Source organism: Chlamydotis macqueenii, chromosome 2 (genome assembly GCF_036417535.1).
Source record: "Chlamydotis macqueenii isolate bChlMac1 chromosome 2, bChlMac1.mat, whole genome shotgun sequence".
Classification (NCBI taxonomy): domain Eukaryota; kingdom Metazoa; phylum Chordata; class Aves; order Otidiformes; family Otididae; genus Chlamydotis; species Chlamydotis macqueenii.
The window spans coordinates 54272323-54286339 of NC_141557.1; the positions used below are offsets into that span (position 1 = coordinate 54272323).

General features: G+C 47.9%; 1 protein-coding gene across 3 annotated transcripts in view; it reads right to left on the reverse strand.

Moving 5' to 3' along the window:
• Window positions 1-14017, reverse strand: part of AMPH (amphiphysin) — a 135169-nt gene that overhangs the window by 6416 nt on the left and 114736 nt on the right. For 2 of the 3 annotated variants that reach the window (XM_086741696.1, XM_086741695.1), the window contains 2 exons: window positions 5226-5282; window positions 854-1000 (listed from right to left, as the gene is read on the reverse strand). In XM_086741696.1, coding sequence (XP_086597822.1) covers window positions 854-1000; window positions 5226-5282 — 204 coding nt within the window. The remainder of the gene's footprint in view (window positions 1-853; window positions 1001-5225; window positions 5283-14017) is intronic. The other variant, XM_086741697.1, reaches the window with a different exon arrangement.

Sequence of the window (14017 nt, forward strand, 5' to 3'; positions counted from 1 at the left end):
TATATTTCTTTGGGAATTCAAGTCAGCAGGATAATAGCAATATAAAGGTGATGAAGAACGGAACATGACCTATTTCCTTGACTGGTTTGAGGGGATTTCTCCTATTTACAGCAATGTAACTGGAAGCAGAGAAAGCAAAAAGGCAAAGTAGGTAGCATCTGACCAAAAATGAAGCCTAGGACAAAAAGCATTTAATGAAAGTTGTTGGAGCATCCAACCTGAAAAGAACACGTTCACCGGTCCTGTGCCAGACCATCCTATTCTGATGCACAGAAGAAATACAATGTGCAATGACAGGAGGTGGCAACTGGCTCTAGTAGCTGTTCCCCAGTTCCTCAGAGGTCACAGAAGAAAAGGGAGCAGGCCAGATGCAGATACATAGCTTGGCCACCATGATTTATGTAAAACAAAGTAATGCTACTGATAGGACATGGTGCCAGGAGGCAAAAAAAATCCATAACTTACTTTGCTTATTTCGCCAGAAGGGCCTGTTGAGCTTTATCACATAACCTATCTCCACAGAGGAGCACAGAGAGCCAACAGCAGGAGGGGGACCCCAAACAAAACCTTGCCCATGCTGATCCCATGCACATCACAGGAGCCATCAGCCCATCAAGTCTCATCTCCACAAGCCCAGGGGAGCACAGGGGCACAAAGGCAGACACAATCCAAATTAAGGACTCAGAAGAAGGGGCACCCTGTGTGGGCCCTTCCCAGGGCTATCATAGGAGAGCCTCACCCATGCTGCTGGTTGGACATCGGGGCACAGAGCTGCAGCAGCCTTGCCTCTCCTGGGCTGCTGCATCTGTTCTAACTCCCCTAACGCACTCTCCCGTGCAATGACATGAGTTACCTGAGACGCATCAGCCTCCTTGTCTTCTCCCTGAGCTTTGTCACCTTCAGCAACACCCTCCTGGTCAGTAGTAGCAGCGCCGTCACCAGCTCCTGCTGCCACAGCTGCACCGTCTTCTGCTGCCACCCCCTCAGTGGCAGGTACCCCCTACAAAAAACAAGAGGGAGGGACCTTTCAGGATATGAGTTCTGGATATCTGCTGGAGAGACCATGGACCAGCCTCTGCTCTGTGACCTCCCTGGGTGGAGCCACCCCATGGCCTTGGTTTCACTGGGGTTTCTCCTGATTTGTAGGGGAGAGCAGTGCCAGGGGCTGCCGTCCTGCCCCAATACACTGTGTGGCGAGCATAGGGGAAAGTTTACACGGTGGAGATGATTAACAGGTGGGAGAGAGACATTTATGAAACCTCCCTAGGCACATTTAGCAGAATCCTCAGGTGTTACTGATGGAGTAACAATTTGCTAAGGCTCTAGTATTTCTTCCTTCTCTTGCCTTCAAGCTGTATAGTGGAAGAAATTCACCACAGGTTTTTGCTGAGGTGAGGGAGCTCGCAAGCTGTCCAGACGTCTACAGGATCCTGCTAGTGCAGTGCGTTCTCGGGAAGAGGCTCCAGGCCTTCTCCAGCTACTATCACCTACCTCTAGACCTGGGCTGGCTTCAAAAATATTGCCTTAGTTACACACTCCTTTCTAATAGATAGACTTTCAAACTGGGCTATATCAGCAAGCAAATATATTCTGCAGCTGGATAAAGATCAGAAGTCTTCGGATTCCATCAGGTATCAGAAAAAAAACAAAACAAAACTATAAAGATCTATAGCTAGGTCAGTATAAAAAAAAAAAAAAAGAAAAGAAACATCCATAAAAGCCCATTCAGTTTGGATATGACAAAATAATTTGTGATCAGTCCATCTTGAAAAGTTAATGCATCTTTTGTTGCAGGTGAATACCTGGAACCTCTGTCAAAGGTGGATAGAAAAGTACCTCCCTATAGATCAATGTCGAATCCTTCATCCAGCAGAAACTGGATGCTGTTCATTGCATCTAATTGTAATCTGTAATCTATGTTCCTGTAATCTATGTATCACCCTAGTATTTGTATTGGTATATACTGGTATATGCTTACAGTAGTATATTGGATACTTACAGTGGATTAATATTAAGGGTTGGAGGGTGGAAGGTAAATGATAAAACTAATTCTGTTAACCCAATTAACTTCAACGTGGAATTTTTAATGTTATGTCAGATAGCACCAGGATAAAGTAAAAGCACTGAAGAAAAATTGTTTTCTAGGCCCCAATGTCAAGCCATAGTTAGCAGAAATCTCTCTGATCTCCAGTCAACAGCCTGATGCTCTTTGTTACCTCAGTTTGATCTTTCCTCCATGGAGGAGGCTAACTCAGCTACCTGAACTCTACTTGAGCTACCTGCACTCACGGGCACTCTTTGGGCATTGTTTTTTAGCACTATCTAATATTCAGCACTACTCCTATTCACTGCTGTAATTGATGTGATAAATAAATTCTTCTGGAGTCCTTGAAGGCAGAAAACACTATAGTGTTTTGTAGAAATCACTGGAGAAGTTTTAGTTTAAATTGAAAATACTGCTGACGAAGCATGCCCTCTCAAAAAGAAGTAACATAAGACACGGGCAGATGTTGACATCTTCTGCTGTGACTTGTAAAGCATGCAAGCCTGCCATTCACAGTATTATGAATTTTAGCAGCCTTCACCCAAGAATATATTCAAATGATGAGTGTGAAAGCCCTGGAAGAGGCTGGTAGGAAAGAGGGGGAACAGTGTGCATATCAGATTGATTTTATACATGCTGCATGCTGCAGAAATTGATTTTGCTGTCTGTTGTGACTAGGATCAACACTTCTTTTCTATTTATTGGATTTGTATAGCCCATTTTATTTCACTAAGGAGGAGAATACTAATTCACATGAATCGGCTCTCAAATGCTCTGCAGTGAAAGGGTGACTCTCACAGCCTGTAGCCATGAGTCACTGAATGTGTACCACAGCTCACAACTGCATAATCATTTGTCCTTGCGTCTTACAGTATGAAAACAATGCAAGCTAGATGATTAAAAAAAGCTTTTACAAAAGCGCATGTGAGGTAGCACAGAATGAACCTCACTATCAACCTCAAATATATTTGATTAGTACAGAAAAGAAAAAAGAAAAAAAAAAAGAAAAAAAAAGAGGGAGGCTCATCCCACTGAATTCACACCCAGCTATGGTGGACCACATTCTTGCAGATCCAGTTATCTGTATTACCTTACTTCTTATTGAAAACCAACCCTACAAACCTCTTTTCCATAGATCATCAATAATATTAGAATGTCTAATAGTATTCCAAATTAACTATCTCTATCAGCATTACTGAAATTTGGACAGTTGTCCCATTATACCAGCCACACAGGGAGCAAAGAAAGCATCACCCAGTATAATGAAGGCTGTGACAGAAGAACCACTTTGCTGTTTTAATGGCAGCAGAAGTGAGTGCTACTTTACCCAGGATGCTGCTGATTCACACAGCTGCACCCTCACCTCAGTAACATCGCTGCCAGCTCAACACGAGGCCACAGATTTGGCAGCAGCAAGAACGAGGGTAGGGAGAGGAGAAGAAAGGGTACTGAGCCTGCTGCTGGGGGTCTGCCAGAGGAGCTCCCTCAGCTCTGCCGGTTTTCCAGAGCTGAAGATCTTGCCTCATGGCTGGATTTAGAAAGGGACTGGTTATGATTGCAGCTGGTCATAATTGCAGCTAAGCTAGCTAATACAATGGCAGGAGGAACTAATCATCACGCTTTAGGGAGTACCTCAATTGCTTGCAAAGTCTGGAAGACTTTTGGGGTACTACTGAAGAATTTCTTACACAAGTTACAGTATCAGAGGGACCACCCTCCACCGGAGACCAAGATGTCAGCTTAGCAAATAGCCCGACCTCTTACGGCAGCTCTTCTGTACACAGTAATACTGCTATTTCAAACAGAACACGGGGTTAAACTTACCAGGGAAGAGACCTCAACCTCATAAGGACAAATGGTATTAGAAAAAAGGGGAAAGATACATTTCAAAGACTTAGCCTTGGTGCTCATGGGATAGTGAGGAATTTCTTGCATTTTTCTTCTTGGACCAGACTCATTGGGAGTGATGAGCCAATGCTAGAGAAGCAATGCAACACTCTTGCACTGTGCCAGCACCATGCTGGGCCTGATGTACCATTCCTGTCCTGTACTTTCTTGCTAGTGTGACTCCACTGATTTCTACATGGATGTGACAGTGCTGGTGAGGAGTACGGCACCACTGAATCCCAAACTTGCTTCCCAGTGACAGTGGGATACCCTGGAGCCACAGAAATCTCCTTGACTCTAGCAAAGCTCATGCTGTTTTACAGCAGGGTAACAAACTCAAGCTTGGACAGCTGATGTTCTGAAACCAAAGTGAATGGAAAACAGTTTATGACCTTTTTGTATGCATTGTAGCACCAAAATGAGGAACAACAACAAAGGAGGTTGCCAGCACCTCGAGATACAAATGCTAAGTGGCTAAGGACTAGGAGTTACAATCTCTTTCTTATTCCCTACTTCTATTCCTGCGTTTAGTATGTAGGAATTCCTCTTGTGCTGCTCTCTGTGCACATTTGAACACATTACAGTTTCACCTTAGTACAGAAGGATTCAGGGTAAGTAGTTTTATCACCTCTGAAGAAATATAAGTGAAATACAATTATTGGAGTCCGCACATGGCCAGCTTTAAGTATCTCATTGAGCTTTTCAGTTGCTTTATAATTTGATTTTCACTGTATCTAATTTGATGTCAGATTTGTGCTTTAGCAAAAAAAAACAAAAAAAACAAAAAAACAAAAAAAACCAAACTTGTAACATGATTATTTTCAAATATCTGTTCAGGGCATATTTTGCTAAGAAAAATAAATGATTAATCAAAGCCTTTTTCTTTCTATAAAGACGTTTGCGGGAAGGACAGGCAAACTAATTTATGGAAAGTGTAAAAGCTACTGGGAATCTACACATCGTATTTCCAAATGTCAACAGAAACAGCATTATACCTCCTTCTACCACAGAGCTGCATTGTTCGCTGCCCTGAGGTGTTTATCACTGTACACTGTTGCAACAGGTGGTTTCTAAGACAGCTTCTGCATCGAATGAGAGGTGCTCTGGTGTTAGAATATATAACCACAGATACAGATATATCCATGCAGTGTTAGAATAGACATCAGAGCTGAGTCACAGCTGCATCGTATCTGCCTGCATATTGCTGACATGCAAAGAACAAATACATTTTTTTGCCACAATTCTCTTGAAGGTATGAAGCCCAACCAACACTCTCGAGGCTGTTCATATGTACCTCGCTTTCTTTCTCAGCAACTCCAGTTGTCTCCTTATCCCTTGCCTCGACACTGTCCTGTATAAAGAGGAAATACGGTCATCACCTTACTCATGCTGAGGCAACGGCTGCAGAGAAATTGGTATTAATCAAGCTTAATGGAAGCACGGCATGTATGGGATGCAATGAAATGAATGGCTGGAACTAAATGGGATACTATATAGCAAGCAGAATGATTCTTGCTGCCACATATAATCTGAAATAAAAGTAGTGATAGGCTAAAAACCAACAAACAAAACCTTTTACATATGTCATCATCACCCTGTAACTTCTAAACATAATTTTATTTACTTTTATTATCAGTATTCTCATAATAGCACCAGCTTTGCAGAACTTTTTAGTAAGCAACAACCCACAACACTGCTGACCTTGCAGTTTCCAGCCAGCTCAAATTTCTCCCACCCAAGACTCAAACTGCAACTCAATTAAAGGGGCTGTTCAAAAGAGGTGGGTCACAAAATTCATCTTTTTTTTTTGCAGAAACACCTTTCTCTAGGTCCACTCAGTGGTACATGCAGCAGGTGCCTGACATTCAAAAAATTAGACGTGTGTCAGCGATTTTCCAAATGTGACACCCATTTAGGTGTTCAAGGGATCAAATACACTGAAGGGCAATGGGCTCCCCCCAGACAGTACTTTTTACAGCACAGATGCCATGGAACACTAGGTCCTTTTCTACAGAAGGTCAACAGTCAAAAATCGCTAAAATTCAGCCTGGTTTGGAACAGTTGGAAGTTCTTTTTTTCTGTTAAAGTTGGACTCCCTGCAGATACAAGCTATTTCTAAAGATGCTCTACTGAGGAAAAGCAAATCAAAGCCCGTTATAGAAATCCACTTTGCTAATGAATTTTAAGGCTGCTTTGCAAACACAGCCAGGTCAGATATTTCAGAAGACTTGTAAGGGTGAAGACAAGTTATGCAAACCGATGTGAGGGCATGGTAGATTGGACCATGTGCTTTAGCAATCAGAAATTAGGAGACCTCAAGTACTCAGGCTCCAGGTAACTGCCTTCACATGCCCACAACTGTCACTCCAAAATCTGTACAAGTTTCAGCTGAAATGGCTGCATGTTTCTTTTTTTTTAATAAAAGGATGCTAAGTTATATCCAAACTTCATATCACTCATGTTTTTTCTAACCTAATCTTCTAGTATTGCTTGCAGTCACCCCGTAAGCCCCAAACATGTCCAGATGCAAGGGCAAGGCAGCTGCTGACAGCGGCGTTACCATAGAAACCTCTCACAGCTTTATCCTGTTAAAATTGCAGTGTTATATAACCTTTTTAAAAAGTAGTAATTCTTTTTTTTTTTTTTCAAGCTGACAAGCCTCTGCCACAGAGTCCTCGATTTCATAGTAAGTTTGAGGAGAATGTAGAGGGTCTTAAATAGAAAAAAATTAATATCAACTGCAAAATATAATTATTTGTTACTCCAGCGATGCATGCATGCATGCACACACATAGGCACTAACAGAAGTCTCACTTTTTTTTTTTTTTACAGAAAAGATATACACAAATGTTTCTATTGTGCATAAAAGCTTTATGTCTAGCTGCAAGTTGGCAGATAGATGCCTTTCCTACTTTTACTATTAAAAAGTGCTGAATTTCTGCCATCAGCTGTATTTACAAGTCAATTTGCCTTCAGAAATAAGCACCATCCTGCAGTTTATAGTCAGTAACACACCAGCCTCTGCCTTTCTCTTAATAATACTCTGGCAATATTCTCCAGTAAGAATTGCATCAGCCCAGCTTTGGGCCTCTGCAGAAGAATTTAATACATACATATACATATTTTTTAAATGAGGACTGTTTTCCAGGCTAACTGAAAGCTCAGTGTTGGTGGGAAAGGGGGAAGTAAGGAGGGCTCCCCTTGCTTCCAAAAGTTTGGGGCTTCCCAAAGCTAAATTGACTATTATGCACTAGTCAAACTAGGAGCATTTTGCATTTGCTTTTTTGATTAGCTGTAAGTTGGGATTTTGTGGATGGTGGGGTTTGAGAAGAGAGGCATGGTAGCACGAACTGTACCATTTTTAGGGCATGAAAGCCTAGTAAAAAGGATGACTGAAATAACATCTGAATAAAGTAAGACCCTGGTTCCATAAACAGAAAAATCTGCTTCTGCAGACTTCAATAGAATGACACTATTCTACATCAGTTCTCTCCTATGTATGAGAGCCATATATTTTTAATGGCCTCATGCTCCAACTTTGCACCTGCACTTAGCTGCACACTCAGAATTTGGACACAGTTGACCGCTCTTCTGTATCTAACCATTATATTGCTCTCCCAAATGACATGCTCTGCTATGATGGAGGAGGAGCTGACAGAGAGCTTATGGGTCAAGATTAGAGGATGGGGACGGACAGGGGATGCCACGGTAGGGGTCTGTTACAGGCCGCCTGGCCAGGAGGATAGAGCAGACGAAGTGCTCTATAGGCAGATAGGAGCAGCTTCACGGTCACAGGCCCTGGTCCTCATGGGGGACTTCAACCACCCTGACATCTGTTGGAGAGACAACACGGCAGGGCACAGGCAGTCCAGGAGGTTCCTGGAATGCGTGGATGACAACTTCCTCCTGCAGGCGACAGAGGAGCCGACAAGGAGGGGTGCCATGCTCGACCTTGTGCTCACCAACAGGGAGGGACTGGTCGGGGATGTGAAACTGAAGGACAGACTTGGCTGCAGCGACCATGACATGGTGGAGTTCAAGATCCACGGGGCAGCAAGGAAAATACATGGCAAGCTCACTGCCCTAGACTTCAGGAAGGAGGACTTCGGCCTCTTCAGGGACCTGATGGGCCAAGTGCCATGGGAGGCGGCCCTGGAGGGAAGAGGGGCCCAGGAAAGTTGGTCCATATTCAAGGAGCACCTCCTCCAAACTCAGCAGAGGTGCATCCCGATGAAAAACAAGTCAGGCAAAAAGGCCAGGAGGCCGGCGTGGATGAGCAAGGAGCTCCTGGATCAACTGAAAGTAAAAAAGGAAGCCTATAGAGGGTGGAAGTGGGGACAGGTAGCCTGGGAGGACTACAAAGAGGCTGCGCGAGTGGCCAGGGATAAGGTAAGGAAGGCCAAAGCCCTGGCAGAACTGAATCTGGCCAGGGATATAAAATGTAACAGGAAGAGCTTTTATAGGTACGTAGGGGACACAAGAAAGTCCAGGGTAAATGTAGGCCCCCTCCAGAAGGGAACTGGTGTCCTGGTTACCCAGGACATGGAGAAGGCTGAGGTTCTCAATGACTTTTTTGCCTCAGTCTTCACCGACAAGAGTTCCTGTCCCACCGCCCAAGCTGCAGAAGGTGCAAGCAGGGACTGCGAGAATGAAGAACCGCCCGTTGTACTCGAAGAGCAGGTTCAGGATCATCTAAGGAAACTGAAGGTGCACAAGTCCATGGGTCCTGATGAGATCCATCCGCGGGTCCTGAGGGAACTGGCGGATGAAGTTGCCAAGCCACTGGCTATCGTATTTGAGAAGTCGTGGCGGTCTGGTGAGGTCCCCGATGACTGGAAGAGAGGGAACATAACCCCAATTTTTAAAAAGGGGAACAAAGAAGACCCGGGTAACTACAAGCCAGTTAGCCTCACCTCTGTGCCTGGCAAGGTCATGGAGCAGATTCTCCTGGAAACCATGCTAAGGCACATGGAGAGCAAGGAGGTGGTTGGTGACAGCCAACACGGCTTCACCAAGGGCAGATCGTGCCTGACCAATTTGGTGGCCTTTTATGACGGGGTGACAGCATCGGTGGACAAGGGACGAGCAACTGACATAGAATCATAGAATCACATGGTTGGATGGGACCTATAAGATCATCTAGTCCAACCGTCTTCCCACTACCATTGCTGCCACAGCTACTAAACCATATCCTGTAGCTTCTCATCAAGCCGCCTCTTGAACACTGCCAGGGACGGAGACTCCACCACCTCCCTGGGCAGGCCGTTCCAGTGCCTTACCACTCTTTGAGAGAAAAAGTTTTTCCTCAAGTCCAATCTAAACCTCCTCTGGTACAACTAGTGGCCATTTCCTCGGGTCCTGCTTGTTACCTGGAAGAAGAGGCCAAACCCCTGTTCATCACAACCTGCCTTCAGGAAGCTATACAGTGCAATGAGGTCTCCCCTGAGCCTCCTCTTCTTCAGACTAAACAATCCCAACTCTCTCAGCCGCTCCTCATAAGACTTGTGCTCCAGACCCCTCACCAGCTTTGTTGCCCTTCTCTGGACACGTTCCAGGGCTTCAATGTCTTTCTTGTAGTGAGGGGCCCAAAACTGAACACAATACTCAAGGTGCGGCCTCACCAGGGCCGAATACAGGGGGATGATTACCTCCCTGCTCCTGCTGGCCACACTATTTCTAATGCAGGCCAGGATGCCATTGGCCCTCTTGGCCACCTGGGCACACTGTCGGCTCATGTTCAGCTGAGCATCAACCAACACCCCCAGGTCCCTTTCCTCTTCACAGTCCTCCAGCCACTCAGCTCCGAGCCTATAGCGCTGCATGGGGTTATTGTGGCCAAAGTGCAGGACCCGACACTTGGCCTTGTTGAACCTCATGCCATTCAGCTCAGCCCAGTGATCCAGCCTATCCAGATCCCTCTGAAGGGCCTCCCTACCCTCAGGCAGATCAACACCGCCACCCAACTTGGTGTCATCTGCAAACTTACTGAGGGTACACTCAATCCCCTCGTCTAGGTCATCAATAAAGATATTGAACAAGATGGGCCCAAGTACCGACCCCTGGGGGACACCACTTGTAACAGGCTGCCAGCTGGACTTGACTCCATTAACCACCACCCGCTGGGCACGGCCCCCTAGCCAATTCTTTATCCAAAGAAGGGTATACCTACCCAGTCCACAGGCAGCCAGTTTCCCTAGGAGAATACTGTGAGAGACCGTGTCAAAGGCCTTGCTGAAGTCCAGGTAGACCACATCAACAGCCTTTCCTTCATCCACCAGTCTGGTCACCCAGTCGTAAAAGGAAATGAGGTTGGTCAAGCACGACCTGCCTTTCGTGAACCCGTGCTGGCTGGGCCTGATCCCCTGGATGCCACTCATATGCCGAGTGATCTCACCCAAGATGATTTGCTCCATAACTTTCCCAGGTACTGAGGTCAGGCTGACAGGCCTGTAGTTCCCCGGATCCTCCTTACGGCCCTTCTTGTAGATGGGAGTCACATCGGCAAGCCTCCAGTCCTCCGGGACCTCCCCAGATAACCAGGACCGCTGGTAGATGGCCGAGAGCGGCTCGGCAATCACCCCCACCAACTCCCTTAGCACCCTAGGATGGAGCCCGTCTGGTCCCATGGACTTGTGGCAGTCCAGATGGAGAAGGAGCTCTCTAACTGTCTCCACCTGTACCACAGGGGGTGTACTCGGCCTGGCATCCCAGACTTCCAGATTAGGGCATAAAGTGCCCTGAGGATAATTGATCTGCCTATTAAAGGCAGAAGTAAAGAAGGCGTTGAGGACCTCAGCCTTCTCCTTATCCTCAGTGATCACATTCCCCGCTGCATCAAGTAAAGGGTGTAAATGCTCCTTATTTCTTCTCTTACCACTGATATATTTGTAAAAGGATTTCTTGTTCTCTTTTACTGCAGTGGCCAATCTGAGTTCATGCTGAGCTTTTGCCTTCCTAACTTCCTCCCTGCATACCTTAGAAACTTCTTTGTAATCTCCCCAAGTAGCCTGTCCCTTCTTCCAGAGGACATAGACTCTCTTTTTCTTCCGGAGCCTCAACAATAGTTCCCGGTTCATCCACACCGGTCTTCTTCCCCTATGGCTCGCCTTACAGCATTCAGGAACAGCCTGTTCTTGTGCCTTTAAGATCTCCATCTTGAGGAGCGTCCAGGCTTCCTGGACCCCTTTACCCTTAAGGAGCGACTCCCAAGGGACCCTCGCAACAAGCGTCCTGAACAAGTCAAAGTCCGCCCTCTTGAAGTTCAGGATAGCCGTTCTGCTAGTGATCCTTCTGACATCTCCAAGAATAGAGAATTCTACAATTTCATGGTCACTCTGCCCAAGACAGTGCCCAACCTTCACGTCTCCCACCAGACCTTCTCTGTTAGTAAAGAGTAGGTCAATCAGGGCACCACCCCTGGTAGGCTCTCGTACCAGCTGCATAAGGAAACTATCTTCCACACCCTCTAGGAACCTTTTGGACTGTTTCCTGTGCGCTGTATGATATTCCCAGCATATATCAGGGAAGTTGAAGTCTCCCACAAGAACGAGTGCTGGCGATTGCGCGACTCGCTCAAGCTGCCCATAGAACGCCTCGTCCTTCTCTTCATCCTGATTAGGTGGTCTATAACAGACCCCCACCACGATGTCACTCCTACAGGCCTTTCCTCTTATCCTTATCCATAGACACTCAACTGTATCATTCCCAACCCCAAGCTCTTCAACGTCAAAACAGTCTTTAATATAAAGGGCCACACCACCACCCTTCCTTCCTCGTCTATCCCTTCTGAAGAGCTTGTAGCCTTCCATCACAGCACTCCAGTCGTGGGAGTGGTCCCACCACGTTTCAGTAATGGCAACCAGGTCATAGTTATCCTGCCGCACAATCGCTTCCAGCTCCTCCTGTTTGTTACTCATGCTGCGTGCATTGGTGTACATGCACTTCAGCCGAGACGGCTGCCTCAGCCCCAGATCGAGCACCGTTCCCCTGGGCTCTTCCCTTGAGGGCCTTGTTTTGTCCCCTTCCCCCTTCGTAGCTAGTTTAAAGATCTGTCGATAAGCCCCGCCAGCTCCTGTGCTAGGATTCGTTGTCCCCTGTAAGAAAGGTGGGTATCGCAGATTAGGTTTATTTGCACCTACCTGCGATCCTTCCCTGACTTCTGGGCGCTTGGTGCTGGCACTGGCGCCATGCCGATAGCCGTGGGCTGAACTGTGCTCCCCCTCCCCCAGCAACACTAGTTTAAAGCCCTCCGGACAAGTCTGGCAAGCCTACGTCCAAGCACAGTCTTCCCATTCTCGTTTAGGTGTACGCCATCCGGCCCTAGCAGCCCGGGCTTCTCAAAGCATGCCCCATGGTCAAGATACCCAAAGCCCTGGCTGTAACACCACTCCCTGAGCCATGAGTTGACTTGCCAGATACGCCTGGCCCTTTCAGGCCCCTGCCCTTCGACCAGGAGGATAGAGGAGAATACCACTTGAGCCCCAGAGTCTTTGACTGTAGAACCCGGGGCTCTGAAATCCCTTTTGATGTTTCTTAGGCTGCTGCTAGCTGTGTCGCTGGCCCCCACATGAAAGACCAGTAATGGATAATAGTCTGTAGGCCGTATGAGGCCAGGTATTCTCTTGGTAACATCTCTGACACGAGCCCCCGGGAGACAGCACACCTCCCGAGAGAGTGGATCAGGTCGGCAGATGGGTGCCTCCGTCCCCCTCAGGAGAGAGTCAACCACTACTACCACTCGCCTCTTTTTCTTGGAAGCACTGGTAATCACGCGAGCCGGTCGGGCTACCTCGCACGGCTCCAGTGCCTCCCCCGAGGTGCTGGGTCTTACTTCTTCGGTCTGCAGAGCAGCAAAGCGGTTCTGCAGGGGCACCTCGGGTTTCTGGGGAAGCTTCTTCTTCCTCCTGTTGCGTTTTATCCTTGCAGGTTTCCATTGGTTGGCATCTTCTCCCTGATTGCTTATGTTGTGTGTAGGTGGGGGGGGGTTTTGATTGGTTCACTGGGTGCTGCGGTTCCGGTGCAGACTGCGCCTGGAACCAGGCATCCAGCTCCCTCTCCGCCTCCCTGATGTCCCGCAGCCTCCTGACCGCCTCCTGCAGCTCAGCCACCTGCCGCAGGAGCTGCTCCACCTGGGCACACCTTCTGCAGTCAGGGCTGCCGCCTGCCCCTGCCCCGAGAGTAGGGTCCAGGCACTGCCTGCAGCCCGAGGTCTGCACCGCAGCCTCCCCCCTCAGCTGCTCCGTCTGCACGGAGGCATCAACCGCCGCAGGGGTCATCATCTACCTGGACTTCTGCAAAGCTTTTGACACTGTCCCGCACGACATCCTTCTCTCTAAACTAGAGAGACATGGGTTTGATGGACGGACCACTTGGTGGATAAGGAGTTGGCTGGATGGCCGCACTCAGAGAGTGGTGGTCAACGGCTCAATGTCCATGTGAAGACTGGTCACGAGTGGCGTCCCTCAGGGGTCCGTGCTGGGCCCGGCCCTGTTCAACATCTTTGTTGGCGACATGGACAGTGGGATAGAGTGCACCCTCAGCAAGTTCGCCAACGACACCAAGTTGTGTGGTGCCATCAACACGCTGGAAGGGAGGGATGCCATCCAGAGGGAGCTTGACAGGCTGGAGAGGTGGGCCCGTGCCAGCCTCATGAAGTTCAACCAGGCCAAGTGCAAGGTCCTGCACCTGGGTCATGGCAATCCCAGGCACAAATACAGGCTGGGCGGGGAATGGATTGAGAGCAGCCCTGAGGAGAAGGACTTGGGAGTGCTGGTGGATGAGAAGCTTAACATGAGCAGGCAATGTGCCCTTGCGGCCCAGAAGGTCAACTGCATCCTGGGCTGCATCAAGAGAAGCATGGCCAGCAGGTCGAGGGAGGTGATTCTGCCCCTCTACTCTGCCCTGGTGAGACCCCACCTGGAGTACTGTGTCCAGTTCTGGAGCCCCCAGCACAAGAAGGACATGGACCAGTTGGAGAAGGTCCAGAGGAGGGCCACGAAGATGATAAAAGGGCTGGAGCACCTCTCTTATGAGGACAGGCTGAGAGAGTTGGGGCTGTTCAGCCTGCAGAAGAGGAGGCTCCGGGGA